Source organism: Lagopus leucura, unplaced genomic scaffold (assembly GCF_019238085.1).
Source record: "Lagopus leucura isolate 7727_CA_CO unplaced genomic scaffold, USGS_WTPT01 Super-Scaffold_1, whole genome shotgun sequence".
Taxonomy (NCBI): Eukaryota; Metazoa; Chordata; class Aves; order Galliformes; family Phasianidae; genus Lagopus; species Lagopus leucura.
In genome coordinates, this window is record NW_024962250.1 from 11,252,643 (window position 1) to 11,273,737 (window position 21,095).

The 21,095-nt window shown below is 41.0% G+C and overlaps 1 protein-coding gene across 3 annotated transcripts in view; it reads left to right on the forward strand.

The window, feature by feature from the left end:
- The window catches only part of DCAF5 (DDB1 and CUL4 associated factor 5), a 68,566-nt gene extending 52,874 nt beyond the window's left edge, over positions 1 to 15,692 (forward strand). For all 3 annotated transcript variants that reach the window (XM_042880261.1, XM_042880087.1, XM_042880176.1), the window contains exons 8-9: positions 7,247 to 7,374; positions 13,618 to 15,692. In XM_042880261.1, the coding sequence (XP_042736195.1) occupies positions 7,247 to 7,374; positions 13,618 to 15,426 (1,937 nt within the window). In that variant the 3' untranslated portion in view covers positions 15,427 to 15,692. The remainder of the gene's footprint in view (positions 1 to 7,246; positions 7,375 to 13,617) is intronic.
- The last annotated feature ends 5,403 nt before the right edge of the window (positions 15,693 to 21,095 follow it).

Genomic DNA, 21,095 nt, shown 5'->3' on the forward strand with positions numbered 1-21,095 from the left:
AGCTGCTTAGGAGGCTCTTTGGTTGGAGTCTTGCTGACTGTCTCTCTCTACGAGTTTAGATTGTTTTAAACAGGCCAGGACTTTCACTGCCAAAAGAGGAGTTGCTTTTAAATCACCTTTTGTCCTTACTTGAAAATAGAATACTTTGTTGGTTATTCCACTTCCTTCTCCATCCAGCTTTCCACTATTGCTTCAGAAGTAATTGCCAGTTGTTTGGTAAGTCTGTTAGCCAACTTCCTCTTTAAAGCACTTATTCTATTTTCTTCAGAGGCAAAGTTTCTAGCAAAATATATACATTGGCCTGGTAGAAGAAAAGCAGCCCTGAGTTTCCATGACATTTATCTGACTTCAAGGCAAGCTAGAAGTGAGAAGTGACCTGTTCAGCAAGCCTGTTAAACAGCACAAATACTTCAGGCAGTATTAGAACAAACTCCCATGAACATGGTCTCTTGGTAAAGAATCTCTGTTCAAGACAGAACCTGGCATGTCTTGTGAAGTAATGGAGGGTTTGGTAGGGCTTTACATTCCTCACTCGCTACTCTGAATCATCTTTGTAATTCAGAGCTTTTTTTCTCTTGCCTTTGAAATACTCCTCTAAGATGCTGGATGAGATGCATGATATTTAGTTGTGACTGGAAAAAGGCAGTCTGCAATCCTTCAATTTACATTGTCAAGCTCTTATCAGACTTCGCAAAAACTTTACTAAATCAGAACTGCAAACTGATTCAAAACCTCTTTTTAATTCTGTCTTTAACTGCAACTGCTAGCAAGGAAGGTTCCAATGTTGTGGTACAGTTACTTGCATGAATTTGCAGCAAAACTGATGCAATTTTTTATTCCCTTTTTCTTGGTCACTGTGAATGCACTACTCTTTAGATTGAAGAATTCAGCAGCAGATCTTTTATTAACAGTTGAACAGGGTTGTCTCACTGGAGACAGCTTGTGGTTTCAGCTTCCTGAGTTGCAGGCTGACAGATGAAGATGAATAATCAACAATTAGTTGCTTCATAATGTCTAGTTATTTTTGAGATTTTATGTATGCGCACACTTGGAGTCAGTTTTCTGACTCCACTTATAGGGGAGAATGCCCTGGAAGCTTGGTCTATTTTTAATTTTTTTTTTCCAATAAAAATGTAGTTGTTTGTGAGCAGTGGTCTTGGGATCATTTTGCTTTTAGGTCTGTAGTTTGTCTCTTCCTTCAGGTCAATGCTGGCAGCACTGTGCCATGGGATATTTGTGCAGTGATTGCAGCAAGTCTGCAGTGGGGCAGAGCCACAGGAGTCATCTCTCTCAGATCAAGAAAGGGATCAGAGTGGGAAGGGTGTGCCAAGGTTCATTTTTATAGTAAATTTGTCTTTTGCTTTCACACTGTTGCTTGTCTCTACAAGCAACAATAGTAGGATGGCTGGTATAGATAAGGTATGAATACTGCAGGCATTTAGCAATAACAGAAGAAGGGACGAAACAGATGTCCAAAAATAGCCTCTGCTACTACAGCTTTCCACATATTCTTTAGATGTTTAAATTATTTTTTTTTTTTTTCTTTGGCTTTTGGAAACTCTACAGAGATCTGAGATCACCACAGGGTTGGCTTGAGGCCAGTGAGGTGCAGTAGGGATTGCCTGGAAGGGCAGGTTGTCCAAGGCAGTTGCTGACACCAACCCACCACTCCATGCACTTTCACTGGTCCTTTCACCTGGCCTGAGTAGTGGTGGGCAGGTGGGAAGGTGATGAAGGTGACAGCCTGCAGCTAGTGTTAGAGCTGTTTTCTTATGGAAGACACAGCCTTTTGCTTTCTCCTGGAGCAGCAGGAGTGCTAAGCCAGACTTCCCTCGTGTGTCTCCCAAACCATCTCTTACCTTGCTGAAAGGAAACAGATTCTCAACTAGCCTTGCTGTTCTCACCCTGTCTTTGGTGTGTCCAAAGCCAGTTCTGCCTCTGCTGCTGAGAAAACCTCGAGTTTGCTCTGGCTGCTTCTACACCTGGAATCAGGTTCCTGGTCCTGCTAGTGGAGATGTTGCAGAAACCTGTGCCTTGGTTTCACTAAGACAGGTTTCACTATAGACAGGTCTCTAAGGAGCAAAACAAATGGGGGTGTGTGAGTGACCAGAGACTTTGTAAGGGTTCTAAACATAATCAGCTGCCCCAAAGGCAGAGGTCTTGTACTCTAGAAATATTTGTTTGCTTGACTGGTGCAAGAACATGAAGCAATGTCAAAGTTCTTCGGCATGCAGCAGTGCTGTTGCTCTCTCCCATGAGCACATTGTGACCTCAGAGGATTCAAATGTGGGGTTGTGGCCTATGGTCTAAATGTGTCCTGTATTGTTATTAATGAAAACCAAATTATTTTTAAGTTAGATTTTTATTGCAGTGCCAAGTACTACAGTCCAATGGCATGCTGTGGCACACTGGCAGCAGCTGTATATATCTGGTTCTTCTCAGGAGCTTTCAACACTTTGAGTAATTCACAAGGCGTGTGTGAAGTTATGCATTACTCTATGGAGCATCTTTCTACCTTATATGAACAACCAGCAGGGCTGCTTTTGCAGTGTCCTAGATAGGAAGGACTTCTTTTTAATGAGGTCATTTAATTCCTTTGTTACAGTGAAGATTGTTCCTTATCCCAGGAAATTCTCCAGTGATTAGAATTGTTAAAAATATTTGTAACATAGCAGCTTTCATTACTTTAAAGACTGTTTCATGTTCTTAGAGGATTTCTGCACTAGGGCACTTGTTGTAATGTACATTTCCCTCTTTTCCTTATTCTCCAAATAATTTCTTCAATTGTTTATTTGGTTTAAATACTGCTATGTGTTGTGAAACTTATGCATGGGAAGTCAAATTGCTGCCCGCATAGCTTGCTCTCACTTTTGTTTTACTAGCATGTGCTTGTTGTTTGTTTTCAATTTGTTGGTGTGTACCATCAAGCATGTTTCTTAAATTGAGAGCATCAACTCATTTTTGTAAATATGCAAAGCTGCATAATTATTAGTGTTTCATTGGCATAAAATGTAGAATGCAAATAATAAAACAAGTCAGTATGTAATCCCTTTGATAACTTAGAAGATATCCACTACTTTCAAGGCATTGTACTGTTGTTTCCTTCTGTCTATACTGTAGCATGTAGATATGCCTTGGTGTTACCACCATTGTGTCAAATGTGCATAGAAGAAGGAGCTTTTAAAAATGTATGTTTAAAGATGTACTCTTCAAATTTAAACTTAAGCAAGTGGTTTGTTCCAACTGGTCAAATAGCATAGTGGGACATCATTTAAAGAACTCTTTGAGACTTTGTATTGCTTCTGAGCACCTATTTGTAGGGTGTAGGGAAAGAGGGATTTTCTTGATACTCCACTTTGTGTACCACATAAAACCAAAAAAACATTGACTAGTACAGCTGGAACACTAAATATCTAGTCAGAACTGTCTTTAAGCATAGTAATTTTTGGAAAATATTACAAGACCAGCTACTGTACTTCCATTGCTGCTCCTAGTGGTTAGGAAGTTAGAAACATTCTAAATTCTGCATGAATAATCAGCTTGTGAAGAATTTTGAAGTAAATAAATTATTTAATAATAACATGTGTGAGCTCTATCTGTGGCTCCTGTATAAATTCTGCATATACAAATGTGTAGCTAGGAATATAAGAGCTGTCATGCTAACCCAGCTGCAGACCTGTGCATGCCACTAAATTCAGAAGCTAGCCCTTGCTCCACCCCCGACAAACTTTGAAAACAAAATATGAGATTTGTTGGGATAACAGAGGTGAAACCAGGCAAATAAAAATACCTTTTTAAGTGAGGACAGCAACACCAATTTGATTATTGCTGTTCTGGCTACTGTGCCACTAACCAGCTTGATTCACATGATGGTTTGACCACAGCATGCTACTCATCATAGTCTTGCTTGAAAGCAGTTGAGATGTTGCTTTGCAGCAAGAATAGACAAGAATTTCTGAACTAATACTCTCAGAAGCGTGGTTCGCATTTTAGGGGCTCTGTGGGAAGCTGGGAGTTGGACTCGATGATCCTTATGGGTCTTTTCCAGCTCTGAATATGCTGTGATATTAGCATGGAAGATGCCATCAGGAATTTGAGTGGCCAACCTCAACTTAATGTACAGATGCATTTTATTTTCCCTTTTTTCATCTTTTCTTCTTTTGCCAGCAGACATAAGCAGATCGTACTCATGCTGTGAGATGGCTAGAAACTGTAAGGCTGCAGCTAAGTCTCTGCTGAGCCTGGATTCTTGAGAGACCAGGGGCATTCCAGACAAATCTGAACACGAGTTGTCTGCTGCAGAGATACTCATGCAATAGGATATCAGCTTTGCTGAGCTACAGTAATATATGGAGGGACCACTGAGAGGATAGAGAAGGCTCTGCATTAAGCACTGACTTAGAGATATCACTGAAGTTTGTAGGAGTTGGTAGACTAAAATTGCATCAGGCAAAGAAATTCTCCAAAATGAGGTTCTGGTGCAGTATCTTACATTCAACACTAAGATGACTGGGGCTTTGCTTAAGTCTGCTTTTTATTTTAAGTACTTGAAACCTTTCATACTACTGGAAAAGGCAGACTGCTAAGCTTTGTGATTCCACTAATCATGAAGTTCATGAGGACTTTTCGTGTAATTGGTGGTTAGTTGTTTTAAGGGGCTTTGTGGAGAAGTTCAATCAAGTTCACTGTAAAAGGAGTGAAGCATGTTCTAGGACTGTGCTTCATCTGATTTTACTATTAACAGCTTGAAAGGTATAATCTTTAATTTAGGGAACTTCAGTATTAAAGGCAGAAAGCTTTGGAGTTCAGTCATGCTGACTGAATGCGAAAAAGGCCCAAGGAGAGCTGTGTTCTAGATGTGGCATGCTGTGTACTCTTCATCCAGTGCTCTTGATGAATTTATAAACATCTGAAGTTTCAGAAGATGGTTCTGATATTAAATAACTGTTAATACTGTCCTACTAGGTAAATAATCGTGGGTTAAAAGTCGGTGCTTGATGGTTCCACAAGTGGCCAATGACTAACTTAGCAATGCAGCCCAAGTTATGATGCCCTAAATTTGTATTTATTTCTGTTATAATTCTTTCTTTGTTTATTGTTTCTCTAACTTCTGAGTTTTCTGTAAGTGTCTCATTGGGCATATTTGTTGTCTTCTACTGAATTCAGGCAGCTAGAGCCTGTGGTTGATTACAACTTATTTTCAGCATTACTTACAGGCTTGGAAACGTTTCCTAAGCAAATTGTCCCTTAGGTCCCGAGGCCCTCTTTCCTGGAACGTTTGTCTGCTAGGTCAAGACAAACACATTGAGAACTGGACTTGATGTAACCATGTACAGTTGGCTTGATAGACACAATTGGATTGACAAATATGATTTGTCTGGAAAGAATGCTGTGGGAGTAGGGCAACTTGCCATCAGCCACAAATGTGGTCATGAACGTCTGTTGGGATGAGTGAAATGAAAGGTTGTGAGGAATCTGAAAGAAAGGAAAAGCAAATTAAAAGAGCCCAATCAAACATTTAATAAACTATCACAGGTAGCTCAGTCTCATGGCAATTCTGGTGAATGCATCTTGAAATTAACTGGAATGATCTTGCTTTCCAATTAGTTGCATTTTAAATCAGCCTTAATTTTGTAGACAGAGTTGATGCATAAAATTTTATTTGCTTTTTTCTTGACTTGGTCATCATCTCTCACCATCTCTCTTTCCTTTTCATGTATGTTACCTTTCTGTCTCGAGGTGTTATGATACTGCAGTTTGATCTGCAAAAAATGATCTGAGCAAATAGATCTTTACAGCTTTTGGAAACTTTTCTGCTTGTAGACAGGCCTGAGATTATTAGGTGTTGGGTGACTCCCCATTTCTGAATCCGTATCACAGTTTGTACACATCATTCTGATAAACATTTGTGTTTAGTTATGTGTGGAAGGCATGGAGTACCTTTAAGAGTAGAGAAAGAGATGGATGTAAGCTCCAGTTCTTTGTCACTTATGTAACTTAAGAAATAGGTGATACAGGAACTTTTTCTTTTTTCTTTTTTTTTTCTTTTTGACAATTCTGTCTTGCTATTATACTTCAGTGATAAAGCAAGCTTTTCCTCAGGAAGCTTGTTCTGTGGGAGAACTCCTGTTTCAGAAGACAGGTTGTTCAACATTGGGTTTAGGGCTCAAACCAGCAGCTATTTAACTGAAAGATCTCCTCTTTGAGGACAAAGGAGAAGAGAAAACAAATTACAAGGTCCTTACAACATTTGGATTTGTAAATAGCAAGGTTGTTTTCCTCCGAAGTGGTTTTCAGCTTTTACTTCCTGTCTTCTATAAGTCTTATTTTTTTCACTTACACTGTTAATCATAGCATGTTTATTGAATCTTGTTTATTCAGATATGGAGATATGCTTTCCAACGTATCTAGGGTTTATTTATGTGAATATATATATTCACAGATTATATTTAAAATGAACAAAAAAATTGAAACCAGCTGTGTGATGAGTTTCTTTCTTCAGTGTATAAATTTAGTAATAGTCAATAACCAGGCAGAAAAAGTTGTCTAGCTTTCATTTTGAATTTTATAGTTGCTGCAATAGTATTGCACTTCAGCTAATTTCTTATCTTTTTTAAAAGAATTATACAACCCACTGGTCAGATTTGTTATTTCAGCTCCATCTTTAAGCTTGATTCACAGAAATGTGAGCTCATATATATCTTGCTCTAGAGAAGGCTGCACTAAATCTAGCTGTAATGTGGTAATTAAGGCTAGTAGTCCTAAAATTGATTCCCCTAAATTCTTATCCATTGGACTAGGATCAATTACAACTGCAGTGAATTGCTAATATAAAAAAATAGAGCTATTAAAAAGTCAACTTCTTTATTTGTCTCTGCTTCGCATTCACAAGTTGAGTAGTGTCATGCCTTAGGCAGTAAAGTTTCACTGGTGATTTCATAAAGTATGTATGTTGTTCTTGTTCACACACTTGTCATGTTGGGTCAAAAACCTCTAATGTTTGTTTAGATGGTTGAACTAAAGCTAACTTCCAAGTCCTAATTTACAGGAAGGATGCATTTCATCAAACTTGCAGCTTTTCATAGGGGCATTACTCATGAAATTGGAATTCTGCAGTCAGCACAGGCCTCTTAAGTATTGCAGAAAGCTGAAGCACATTGTCAAATATAATGACTTTACATGATTATAAATGAAAGCAATATGGACATGTAATTATTAATTTCAGTTGTTTTTTTATTTCCCCTAGGTGGCATTGGCAGGGTTGTCAATGGTGCCTTTATGGTATTGAAAGGTCATCGGTCTATTGTAAACCAAGTCCGGTTTAATCCTCACACTTACATGATCTGTTCTTCTGGTGTTGAAAAGATTATAAAGGTAAGATTAGTTGTCAGAAAGCACGTTCTTGCACTAATTCAAAAAGAAGTATTTTGTTTTGTTCAAATCCTTCAGATAATTTTTTTCCCCACCCCCTCTGTCTTGTCATTGTGTTCTTTTCTACAAAGCTGTGTCTCATTTCCCTGGTTAAGATAATGCAAATGTTTTATTGGGTTTTTCAACTTTAAACTCCATTTCAGTTTTGAAGGCTTTTAGAGGTAAGGGATAAGATCAGGATTTCATGAGTTTGTACCTCAAGAAAGAATTTCTTTTTCCCAGCTTCATTTTTCATTCCTGAAGTACCATGCAAAGTTTGGTCAAAGCCATAATATGTGTTCTTCTAAGACTTTTAATACTATGTGTGAAAAATCTCATGCATCCTCTCTGAATGCTATAGTGGAGCTTTAGCATAGCCTGACCTGAACCAGCTACAGCTTCAGGCACACCTGTAATTTTTGTGCACACCTGCATTAGATCACTTCAACATAAAGTTCTGTGGCTTCCAGACACTGTGTATGTTCTCTGAATTATATAACAATTTATTGTATTTTTAGAAAGCTTGTTTCGCCATATGAAATGCAAAGAGATGGCAAAGTTTGTTAGACTCTGGATTTTTCTTTTTTCCTTGAAGAAAGACAGCTGATATTGTGGAAGCAAGACAGATTTTGTTGTTGTTGTTTTTGACAGTAGAGGTTGAAGGTGGGGAGGTAGGGATTATGATACAGTAATGCATTCTGCTGCTCTGGAGATTATGCTATAGAAATTATATAAATTATTTGGCTATCAATGATAGGAAAGAAACCAGAACGATTAATTTTTAAGTAGGATTACAACCAGTGCTGCTGCTTCACATTTGTTGAGTATTTTCATAAAGATCTTTCCTGCATACGGCGATAAATGAGGTGATTTAGGTCTCAGTAATAACAAATACATTAAGCAGCTACAAGTTGGCAGAATGAATTTGTCCTGAGAAGGAATGCTTTACTGGTCTGCAGCATACAGACCAGAAGTTGCCTAATTCCCAATGACTGCTACACCATTTGCTTTAAAGCCTTTGGTATCTGATCCTAGTTCAACTTCTCTGTCTTCTACTGGTACTTTAGTTTGCTTTTCTGTGTTTTTCTTCATCTGTCTCTCTGACAAGTTTATATGCAAATATCTTGGTCATAAACCTATCGAATACAGGCTCTAAACAAAAGTGCATTGAATAAGTGTAGCAGCTCACTGACCTTTCAATTTCCAAGCAGCCAATCTGCCATTGTTTAAAAACAGTTTGGCCAGAGGAATTTATTTGCTTTGGGAACTTGATTTGTGCAGTCTGAAGCCTTACTTTTGGATTTTTAGATCTGCTGACCCTTCACCCTGTGGATCCTTCCTGCATGTGTGTGCTCAGACTATTGGATTAGCATTGGTATAAACATTCCCTGTGCCGCTTTTGTGTACTTCTGCCAGGGTTTTGTTTTCAGTGGTTTTTTTTGCTTTGTTTTGTTGCCTTTTCTTTTTTTCTGCCTAGTGATTAAAAGGCCAGTTTGACTGAGGATCCTGTCACAGGTTGTGTAACTCTTTGAAAGGCATCTCTGGTTGAATGCCTCCTTAAAAGGGAATGCCTGTTCTGTCACAGTGTCAGCAATGAAACTTGTGTGACAACCTTGAGCAACTCAACTCCTTGGACAGTGCAAATGAGAGACAAATCAAAAGAAAGGTGTAGGAAATTTGACAGAGCCAGAACTTCTTACCTTTTGTTGTACATTGTGCCCTCTCTGGTGATCAGATTGTTTTAGGCTCCTGTCTTGTCTGATCTGCATGACTTTACTGCTTACAGCATTGTCTCAGTAAAGAGCATTTTGCAGGAGACTAGGTGCTGCTGGTTTCTTCTCCATTTCAGCTCCTCCTACAGATGGATTGGAGGATAGTATCAGCCACTAGCAGTAGAGAAAATCTAGGTGACCTAACCTAGATGTTCCTGCTCTGGCAGGGGTATTGGACTAGGTGATCTTTTGAGGTCCCTTCCAATCCCTGATGTTCTGTGATTCTGTGGAGGGGAGAAACAGGAAAAATGGCAACAGCAGCTCTGAGAGACTGGTGGGTCTGCCTGGCACAGTAATGCAGGAGCAGCCTGAGGAGGAGGACCTTGAGGGAGCAGAGGAAAATGTGACTGAAAAACGTGGATGGATTGAGGAGTGAAGGGAGCAAGGAGAACACTTGAGAGGGGAAATGAATGAGTAAAGGTGGTGGTGACTGGCAGGAAGGTGAAGGAAGTGATGAATTGAACACCTGAGAAAGACAACTGGATAAGCAGTGGAAGAGGTTTACTGCAATCAGTGCTATTTACTGCATTGAAAACAGCTGAGCACACAAGTCTTTCCTGTCTATGGCAGTCTTTCCCCCGCACAGATGCTTGAAGTGCTTGCCTCTAGAAGTGGAGAAGATGAGAGGAAGAGCCATACATAAAAACTGCAGCTAATATTTCTTTGTTTTAATCAACTCCTTCAGAAGTGTCTGTCCTTCAGATGTCTTCTAAAAATCTCTCTGGAATTAAATCATAAGAGAACTTCATAGTGATTGTCTGATCTTCCATTCCCTCTGTTGTAGAAAGTGTTAGAATGTGGATGCAAGTGGTTGGTTTGTCTGAGCTCTTAATTTTTAGACTAGCTGGCCTAATTTTAGTACTTGTAGAAGCAAAGAACTGATAGCACCAGCATCAAGGCATGATACAGACAAGCCATTCAATAATGCCATGTGCTTCTGCCAACACACTTGCTATTTTAATGCTGATTGCAAATGAGATACAAATTCATCTCAAGCCTAGTCTCACTGAAATTGATAGTATTAACAAGAATGATTTTGACCTTTTTGGTAGTGTTTTTTGCTTTATTTTAATCTTGTTTTAAGGCACCTGCAGGAATATAATTAACTCTGTAGCTTAAGATTTGATTTTTGCTAGTAATGAGAATACAGTGGTTAATTTGGAGCATGTATGTGTTCAAATCAGACTTTTGAAACCTAAAATGAGATTTAGAAGCTTGTTAATAAAGGAGAATTAAGCCTCGACTCCAGATGTATGCTGGATGCATTGACCCTGCTGAATTGTTCATTGTCCTCCATTTCAGAGACCTGAACCACAGAAACACTGTATGAAAAAGCACAGCTGTGTACTAAAATTAACACCTTGCAGCAAGCATTTACCACTATGGCTAAGCAACACAAAATAGGGAAAAAATACCTCTTTTTCCTCAGTTTAGTGTAGGACATTGGGGTATGCTGGCAGGAAAATGAATTTCATTACAGAAGGAATGAATGAGGCTTTCCCTGTAATGCGTAGGGCTTAGAGGTGGGCCACAGAGAGCTATGAAGTTAGAAGACAGTTCCAGAAAAGATAAAATGGATGAAGCTATAAGGATTTTTAGCAATAAATACTGTTTTGTGTTGGAAATGGAGTACTTTGTAACAGTAGTTTTGAGGACAACTGTTATAGGACCCATTTGTTAAACAATCATCAGTATGTCAGAGATAGCAAAGTCTATTTGCCCTTGTTGCTATGGTGACAGATGAATGTCACTGTAGTTAACTGCCTTTGCCTAATCAGATAATCTAATATAGCTGGCTTTAATTATTCTCATGCTAACAGCATAACTACTACTTTTAAAATTTGGGGTTTTGTCACCACGGAATACAAGAAATTAGAAGATGCTTTCTGAAATATCTCTGTTGAATTAGAGAACTAGTTTTGTGCTCTGTTATTGTTCCTATTTTTGTATCTGTACTTGGGGCATCAGTGACTAATGTTCAGCTCCTTAATCCTCTGACAAGGGAAGAACTTGATAGATAGTTCTTCAGTGGGATGATTTGCCAAGTTATTTTCTCTCACTTCCTCGCGTTCTTCTCTGATGTGGCATCAGTGAGGGGATAAGAAAAAGGTTCCATTTACAAAGAAGCCCATTTCAGGTGCCACAGAGAGAGCTCTGGGCAAGTGCTACCAATTTAAAGGCTTCCCAGTTTTGCTGAGGCAAGACGTTTAGCCTGAAGTCTTTCTGGGACTCTGGCAGGTTCTCCAAATCTCTCACAGAAAAATGTCGAGGAAGCAGGGAGCTGGCTGTCCAATGGCATCTGATCCTGTACAAACAGGCTTCCATGGGGATAAATCTTGAGTTCCCTGACTTCTCTTTTTTATACTCCCTCTTGAGAAGAGGGAAAAGCTCCACTGTGGACTCTTTTTTTTTTTTTTTTTTAAATCCATATTTTCAATATTTAGATTTATCTTTTCTGATGCTTGAGGAGGAAGATCTGGTGGCAATAACAAGGATATGAAACCTCTATGTTCACTTTTTTTAATGATGAAGAGAATATAAGGTATATAAAATAGACCTTCCCCAGTGTGATTTCAGAGCAGTCATCTTCTCTGGTTCATACAGAATCTAAGAATCTTGCTTGAAAAAAATCTCTTGGCAAAATCTAGGAGCTAATTTGCAATGGTATTGCATGCCCAAGAATACTTAAAACTTTACCTTTTCATTAAAATAAATACTGTCCAGGTAGAACTGCTTCTGAAGGAAATCTGGGAATCCTTGGAACAGGGACAAGAAAAACAGGAAGCCCTTCCCTTTATAAGCTAGAAACCAGCAGTAATCATTATGGCAATTCTGCATTGAAGATGCAAAAATGTACGTGAGATGCTGAACTGGAAGGCAAAACTTGTTCAGAGCAATCGTTTTATAAAACCTAGTGATCAGTCTAGTACTGCTAGGTCTGTCTGTTTGAGGAAGGGAAATGCCTGTCTGCTTGTCCAGGAAAACATCATGAAGCACACAAGAAGGCATATGTTTCCTAAATACAAAAAGGTCCCATTTACTCGCTGAAATGCCTGAGTTTGGGAGAATTCTAAAATATAGGTTACCTTTACCTCTTAAATTTGACTGCACTGAACAATTGGCTACAAAACTATTTTGTTCTTTTGTCTTGCTGTTCACTATCAAAAAACTGGATACAGAATTACTGGCAGTCTTGTGGCATCTTCTAGAGTGCTTGTCATGCTGATATATGTTACAGATGTTAACTGTGCATCTTGGAAATGAGGGCCGTTACCGCATTTACAAAAGCAAAATACTGTTTTTGTTAGTGGTTTTCTCTTCTTGAAACAAAAATTGTCTGATTTCTATTGGGAAAAGATTTGGATTTTTTTGCCAAGTTCTATTCCAAAAGACCAACCTAGTGTAGACAGTGGGCACAGGAAAGTTTTCTCTGAATTTGTTAGCATGTTAGCATGACTGAAATCAGTTATTTTGTCAGAACTCTAAAGCAATTTTGTGGATAAGCTTATGCCTACACTAACTGTTGTGGTCAGATTAGCAACGATCTAGAGGAAGGGTGGCAGTAGTTGTCCAAACAAGCGTTTTTATCGTATTTCCCTGAATCTATGAATAAAATTTAGAAATGTAAGAAGAATCATTTTGTGTTTGCTATAGATTAACAGTTTCTTAAGGACATTGATGGGTTCTCTCTTAGGTCAAAAATGTTTTTCTTTTTTTCTTGACACTCTGAACATTGAGAGGAGGATAGGCTGGCAGTACAGCAATTGCTGATACAGGTGAAAGCACTTCATTTTGCTCTCCCCACTTCAAAAATAGCTTTCATTAAAACTCTGCTCCTTCATCTTTCCCCGCTAAACCTGCTGCTGCTGCATCTTGAGAAGCTGCTGGAGGCTTTCTTCCCTTCACAACTGTCCTCTAAAGGAAATAGAGCAAGCCAACCTTCTACCTCCATGTATTCAGTTCCCTGCCTGTTTATCAGGTGTGACTGTGGAGCTGGATGAAGTGTTGCTCTACATCACTGGCACAAGTGACTCTAGTTTCCTGGGAAACAAGTGCCTTCATTAGTGCTAAGACTGTACTGTAGGCAACAAACTATTCTTGCAGTTAGTGAGTAAGCATCACCTATCACATAAAAATAGAGTCCTGCAGTTTGAGAGAAATTATTACATGCTGAAGTATTGAAATGGTGGATTCAGTGAGGTTTCTGGATGGGTGAATTAGATGCGGGGAAAACAAATTTGAAAAGAAAAAAAATAAACATCTGGAATACTTGCCAGCATGGATTTAAGGTGTAAACATTAATAATAATAATAATAATAATAAATATTCTGCAACTTGCAGTTGTTTGTAGTATTTACACTACTGTCCTATTTCAAATGCTTCAACAGTTTATGAATTCAGAGCCATGTTTTGCTTCTTTTATTTTCTGTTACAGATCTGGAGTCCATATAAACAGCCTGACTGCACAGGGGATCTCGATGGTAGAATTGAGGATGATTCGCGTTGCCTCTACACTCACGAAGAGTACATCAGTCTCGTGTTGAACAGCGGTAGTGGTTTGTCGCATGATTATGCCAACCAGTCAGTGCAGGAGGACCCACGGATGATGGCCTTTTTTGACTCCTTGGTACGCCGAGAGATTGAGGGCTGGAGTTCTGACTCGGACAGCGACCTCAGTGAGAGCACCATCCTGCAGCTCCACGCGGGAGTAAGCGAACGCTCCGCTTACAGCGAGTCAGAGTCCTCCGCCTCTTTGCATCACTCCCCACCACACGTGGCTGAAGAGTCTGCTGAAACTGCCTACAACTTAAGGGCCTTAAGATCAGCTGAATCCCCCTCGGGCAGAGAAGACATGGCTTCCCGTCAGCAGAGGCTCTCAGCACTGAGAAAGTATCAGGATAAACGTCTGCTGGCCCTCTCCAATGAGTCTGACTCTGATGACAATACCCGTGAGGCAGAATTGGACACGGACCTTTTCCCACGGCCGCGATCCCCGAGTCCTGAGGAGAATGAGTCTAGCAGTTCCAGCAGCAGCAGCAGTACAGAAGATGAAGAGGAACTGAATGAACGACGTACATCTATGAGGCAACGCAATGCGCTGAGGCGCCGACAGAAGGTGCAAAAAGAGGAAAGGACTAGTATTAACACAGAGAATGCGACCCCCTACATAGGTGAGGATATATATGATTACCCCCAGATCAAAGTAGATGATCTTTCTTCTTCTCCAGCTTCTTCACCAGAGAGGAATTCAGCCAACAAAGAAGTTCTCAAAGAAAGGACCTCTCCATGTTCAGACAATGAATCAGTGGAGAGAAAGATTTATAAAGCCTACAAATGGCTGCATTATTCTTACATATCGTATTCAGCTAATAAAGATGGTGAATCCTCCAGAGGAGATGCGGTGAATGATGAAGGGAAACCAGGAACTAGTGGAAGGCACAATACAGCACACTCACTAAATAAGGAAGATGCTAGGAACTTGAGTTCAGCAGTTCCTCAAGGTTCCCCAGTTCTTTCTACTGAAAACCACAACAAAGAAACTTTAAAAGAATGCGGTTTGGTAGAAAATTCTAGTAATGGTCAAACTTGTGAATGTGACAATCAGCGGCGGATGGAGGGTCAAGAAAATGCATCTGAAGACACTACCAGCGGAGGTACGGAGCGTTCTTTTGAGACTAAAAAGCTCAATGGAAAAGCTAACTGCAAAGGGCTAAATAGTTGTACTGAAGAAGCTTGCATTCAGACTGCAGGACTTGCGGAACAGAAAAATAGTCAGAACTGTCAACCAGCATCAAGCCATCATTCACTGGTCCCTCCGTTTTCTGCTGTTGCCATCTGCAGCTTGTCAGGTCACTGCTCCAGAAACCAGACTGATGACAGTGAGGAAAGGAGCCTCGACGCTTCCTGTGTTAACCACAATAACGGCCACTTGCATCTTCGCCCTTCGTGCTTCAGCAATGGACAGGGTTTTGGAGAACAGGAGGCTGTGATTCAAGGACTACAGGTGCACTCAAATACTGATAATGGCAACCTTGAGCAGATGGTTGTGACCTTGCACAAAGACTGCTGCCTGTCTGAAATGGACTCCAACAGCTACAATGTGAGCACAAGAGAGGATACTGCTGACTTGCATCCTGCAGGCAGTGAGAGCGCTCAGTCTCGTGGAGGACTGAAAAGACACAGAACGGAGCTGGAAGATGCAGATTCAGAGAAATCATCCTTAGAAAAGAAGTTAAAAACATGATAAATGCAAATGTCTGTCGTAGTGTGCACTCTCTCTCTCTCTCTCAAAAAAAAAAAAAAAAAGAAAAAGGAAAGTATTAAAGGCACATAGAGCTTGGATCTGAAACATTGCGTTTGATTCTCCATTCCATTCTTCAGTGGGTCTGTTTTAGATTGCCAATGGTTCATGCTGTATAAAAATCCAACTTACTCCTTAATGAGACTGAGTATAGTGTACCCATACAAGGTTCTGTTTAAAGTAAATCCTTATTAAGACGGTTGACTGAATTATTCTTGTGTGAACATGTGTCTTTTGTTCAACCAGCCAACCAGGATGCCTGCTTTAAGTTTTAATTGTTCTTCTTACAAGAAATCTTTCCATTCTGACACTTATTACACATTACAGACTGAAAAGTGATTGAATTAGATCACATTGGTGGTAGCTTGGGCTGTGTTTCTTGTTGAGGAAAAAGAGGAATAAAGCTTTCTGGCCTCTTTATTCTACTTCAGACGCTGAAGAACTGCAGCCCTTAGGGTGGATGTTTTCACAGCTTACTAATACCTTGAGAGATGATACTTCATAAAGCTCTTGCATCTGATATGGTTCAGTGACTTTTTTTTTTATGCCAACAGATAAGCTATAGGAAGTGAGCCTCTTTCCAAAATCAACTTTAGACTGTTCCCATGGTGACATTCAATTCTGTGGGTTTTGTTAAAAAAAAATAACCGAATAGCACAATGTTATCACTACTGAAATGTAATTGTTTGGCAAGAGGGTATTATGCTGCAGGCCTCACTCTAACCAAGGGCTGTCAAAAATCAGGCTCTTAGTATGCCTTTCTGTATGCTTAATGCACGGTGAGTCGTCATTATTCAGAATACGGCTCTGAATGCTGGGATGTACCTTGACTATGCCCATGTCTCATTTCTGGGGGCAGCAGGCCAAAGAGGCAAGAGTGGAAGGACAGAGATTGTGATGCCAGTTAAAGGCAGCATGCAGTACAGTCTGAAAACTGCTATTAAAGCTTTCTCAGCTTGAAGGTGGTTGGCAGTGGAGATCAGGGCTGTTTTTTTCTACAAGTGCTGCCAACATTTAAAATGGCAGGTGGTGAGATGGGCTCCGCTGCAACGTGAGGTGCATGAGGCCTCTGGCAGAGTGACCTTGTGTGAGCATACCAGAGAACAGCACCAGTGTCTGCCCTGGGACCTACATCCATCGCTGCCCAGTGCTTGTTTATAATGGAGCATCCAGTGAGACCTGGCAGGCCTCAGTCAGGGGAGCTGTGCTTGCTTTCCTGGCAACAAGGTAAGAAAATTCAGTGCATGACAGGAAAAGAACCCATATATGAAAGCTGTGCCTTGTAATGCCGGCAGGACAAAACATAACCCTGCTGTTGACCTGGTAGTTGTTACAGGCTTTCAAGCCCCACACTGACATAAGACTGGTTTATCTTAAGGAAAAGGAAGTTTTTGCTTTTGATATGACTCTAGCAGTACAAGACCATTGAGCAGTGGTCTCAGAATAACTCCTTCCTATAGACATCTGCCTGATATGTGAGGAAGGGAGCAAGCCGCCCTGTGAAAACATGATAGAAGGAGAACTTTAGAAGAGATGCTAGGAGGTAAAGTGATGAGAGGGAGGGTGAGCGTGAGCCAAAAACATGTTGCAGCTACTATGTTTGATGGGCTGGTTTTCCCATGCCTGATCAGCTTTGCTAGGTGAGAACTTAGAATAAGCATGTGGTGCAGTATTTGGGAAGCGTGTGAGGAGGCTGGAAGGGATGTTTCCAAACACTATTGCAAGTGGCATTAATGGAGTTGACACATTTCTCCCTATTGACAAAATCATTTATTTCCCAATCATTTCCCAAACACCTACCTTGTGGGCATACTTTGTGGTTCTTGTCTTTGCCTCCTTAAGCAGAACAGAAGCTCCTTGCTTTAGTATTCATGCTCTCCTACAAGCACAGGGCATAACAGGTTTGCTGTGCTTCCCTGAGGCAGCCTCCCATGTTGTCTGCATGCCTGTTGTTTCTGGTTTCTGTAGAACAGGAGCAGGAAGGTAGGTCGCAATCTTAACCTTTTGTTCACAGGAAGTTTCACTGCATGCAAGATTTGTAGTTTCCAAATCAGCACGTTCACCTTGCAGAAATAAATAACGTTATCAGTATTGAGCAGCTATGCTATCTGGAAAAGACAAAAAGAAATTTAAGAAATAAAAAATGAAAAAAGCACGTCTGCTACAGGTGGACAACAAGAGCTTCTCTGCTCTTCAGAAGCTGCTTTGCTTCACCACCAGCCCATGTGCAGAGCTCTGCCCCTCCTTCCTGCTCAGCTAGGGCTGTTCTGTGCCGGCAGTTCCCCATGCACCAGGTCAGAGTGCTGCTGGATTCTTCTCTGAGGTGAGCAGCTCAGTGAAGGTGGTGCTTTGCCATCTTGGGTGGCTGTCTGATGGACAGGGATTGTTCAGAAAGGTGCAGCTGACCTGAGAAAGGGGGAGCACGGGGTTTGACCATGGGTGCATCAGTGACGGTGCTCTGAAGGCCAGCTGGCCTCAGTTGTAGTACTAATTGGAAAGGACACCTTATTTCAGAATCTAATTTTCTCCTAAAACTAGCGTGGTTTTTTTTTTCCTTAAACTTTATAACACAACACTTTAAAGTAATTGAAAGCTGATCCTAATGCCTGTGTAAAAACTGTGTCAATTGAAAACTGGAAAACCATTCTTCATGAAATATGGCAAGGAACATAAGCAGCAGCGAGGGCTGTGTTATCACATCCTAGATCTCTTGTGGCCATCAGAAGCTGATGTGGCTTGATGTTGCGGTGGTCTTGGGATGCTTTCATTTTGCATGAACAAGACCAGATTCCTTCATTGAGTTAAAGTCATAGAATCATAGAATGGTTTGGGTTGGAGGGACCTTTGAGATTATGTATTTCCAGCCCCCCACTGCTATAGGCAGGGACACCTCCCTTGAGGCCAGGTTGCTCACAGTCCCATCCAGCCTGGCCTTAAATGCCTCTAGGGAGGGGGCGCCCTCAGTGCCCCATATTAGCAAGCTTTCCTCAATTACAGGGGTGCTGCTGAAAGGTGCCATTGCATCCTGTTAGCACAGCCGACTGCATCATTCAGGAGTGGGCTCTTTCCTTCTTTTGGCCAAAATGCAAACCAAGGTAGTTCCAGCAGTACCAAAGTAGGGCTTTGAACACATCTCTGTGGATTTATAGTCAGTGAGAGCATGTTAGAAAATGCTCTTCCTGCCTTCTCCACTGTGTGCAGCATTTTTTGGCCCATAGAGCATCAGAGAGACATGGACCCGGCCCTGTGCATGACTCATTGCTCTTGAAAGGGCAGTTCAAGTGTTGTCCATTATTTTCCTGTAAACGTGTGATTCCTTCCTCCTGAATGAGTACATGAGCTGCTGCTTGTTGTGCGATATGGCTGGAAATTCTCAGTTTCACAAATTCGGGCTCAGTGTGAAGCATAGGCCCCCACCTACGTGGTGCTGGAATTGCTGCATGGATGCAGATTGGCATTGGTGCTGCTTTTAGAGCTTATCTGAGTCACTGCATTGCTGAAATGGGCAGTACAAATGAGTAAAGCCATTTCATGTGTTCCTATGAATAGTCCAAAAAAAAAAACAAAAGCCTGAATATGAACTTTGTGACCGTGTCCTTTGTGACCCGATGGTGTCGCTGGCTGTAGGCACAGCACTTGTGTGATCAGATATTAACAGGGCCGCTTGTTTCCAGGCACCCTACCCCTGGGACTATGTTACTATGAGCTTCTGGTCTGCAGGCCTCGACGATAAAAACCATGGCTGCTTACAACAGTGTTAGAGCCGAAGTCACTGCTTCCCTGGCTTTCTGGTGATTTGCATTCTAGTCATTTCAGAACAGTAAACCATATGTTCCTTGGGAAAGTCTTGCGTGTGCATCGTATTTCCAGAATGAGGACTAAAAGGGTGAAGTTCTGCTTTTTTGGAAGAAAACTGGCTTTGAGGAAAGCCTGGCCTATGTTTTGGAGGAGCCTTGGCTTAAACTCAGCATTTAAGTTTAGATCGTAATGGGATAAATTCTGAACTCTTCAGGAATATACAGCTGAGAGAGAGAAAATGCATGAACTTCCAGAATTAATGCTAGCAGAAAAGGGGAAAACGAACCAAACTGTGTCTAAAACAAATAAGCCAACAGTATCCCCATACCCTACAAACCCATTGATTCCAGGCTGAAAGTTCATCAGCTGCATTACAATCTGACTCTTAGAAGCCAGAACTAAGCAAACAGTTCTTAGTAGCAAGCAGAGCTTGACTGAGGTTTCCCCGTCAGCTGCCTAATGGTGTCTTTTTCCTATAGCTGCCTGGGCTAGCCTTGTATCACTTAATAACAAAAGATCTGTAGTGATAGACACTTTTAGTTCACATTTGCCTTTGGACCTCAGAAGGAAGTTCTGGGGTTTCAGGGTGATCTTTATGGAGCCTGTTGAAATGAGGAAAGAAAAACAGGGCATCCTTGCAAGTGGAACAGAGAAGCCCCAAGACGAGCTGCCTCTCACTTGCTCTTCTCCTTTCTGAGGGTTCCACTCTACATTGAGGAACCTAATTCCTCTTTCTTCCCTCCAGACAAAGACCTCAAATGGCATACAGTGCCGCAGGGAATGGCAAGCAAAAATGAAACTTGCAGTACTCTGCTCCAATGACATTTCGTGCCTGTGATGGTCAGATCTGGAATTTCTTGCTTGGATTGTATCCTTGAATATAATTTTCTCCAAAGCATGAGAAATGTCTTGATTCTCACTAATGCAACCTTGGGGTGGAGAGAAAGGCAGGTGATCCAGTCTGGAATGGAAGGATGCCTGTGCTTCAAGCTGTACGTGAGTCTTCCCAAAGCTCTCAACATTATTGGGGTTTGACGGCTAGCTCTGCCACGCTATTTACTTCTGTGCCCACAGGGATGGAGAACAGCAGCAGCTCTGTATTACTTTTTCATTCAGTGCAAGAATGGAGGGCTGACTCAGTGTGCCCTCTGGGGCAGATCTCCCACTTTCCATAAAGAAGTTTTTTTTAGCTCCCACATGCTTCCGATGATGTGGAAGTCTTATTTTTAAGCTGGGAAAGTCTGCAGCAATGTTTTGAATTCCTAAGTCAGCTCCTGGCTAGGATAATCTATCTGAGGAGCAGTGGGAGCAGTTAAAACCTTAGATGGAGATATTTGTTTACATATCCATACTTTTTAAGTCAAAACTGGCAGTTTGTCACCCAGTGGACGGGCTTTTCAGCTTTCATCTACCACATGTTTTGCCAGCCAGGGTGCACTTCTTCCTTCATCTCCCTAAGAATATGGATGCAAAAGATGCAGGCTGTGTGGCCCCGTGTCCTGGCAGCTAATGAGCCCATTAGGATGGAACATCACCTTGCTGGAGATGCACAAATTGTAGCAGGAGGAACGGCTCATCAATCACTTAGCTGCTATCTTACATGTAAAATTGGCGCAAATAGGAGTGTTTCAGTCAGAGTGACACACCTTGATGTCTCACACTGCTGGTCCTGTAATACCTCTGATGTTTCTCCATGTCATGTTGTTGTTTCTGAAGCAAGGACTTGTTTCCTGCCCAAGGGCAATTCTATGTTAACCTTAATTTTGCCAGATGAAAAATATCACAGAACTCCAAGTTCATGTATTGCTTATTGG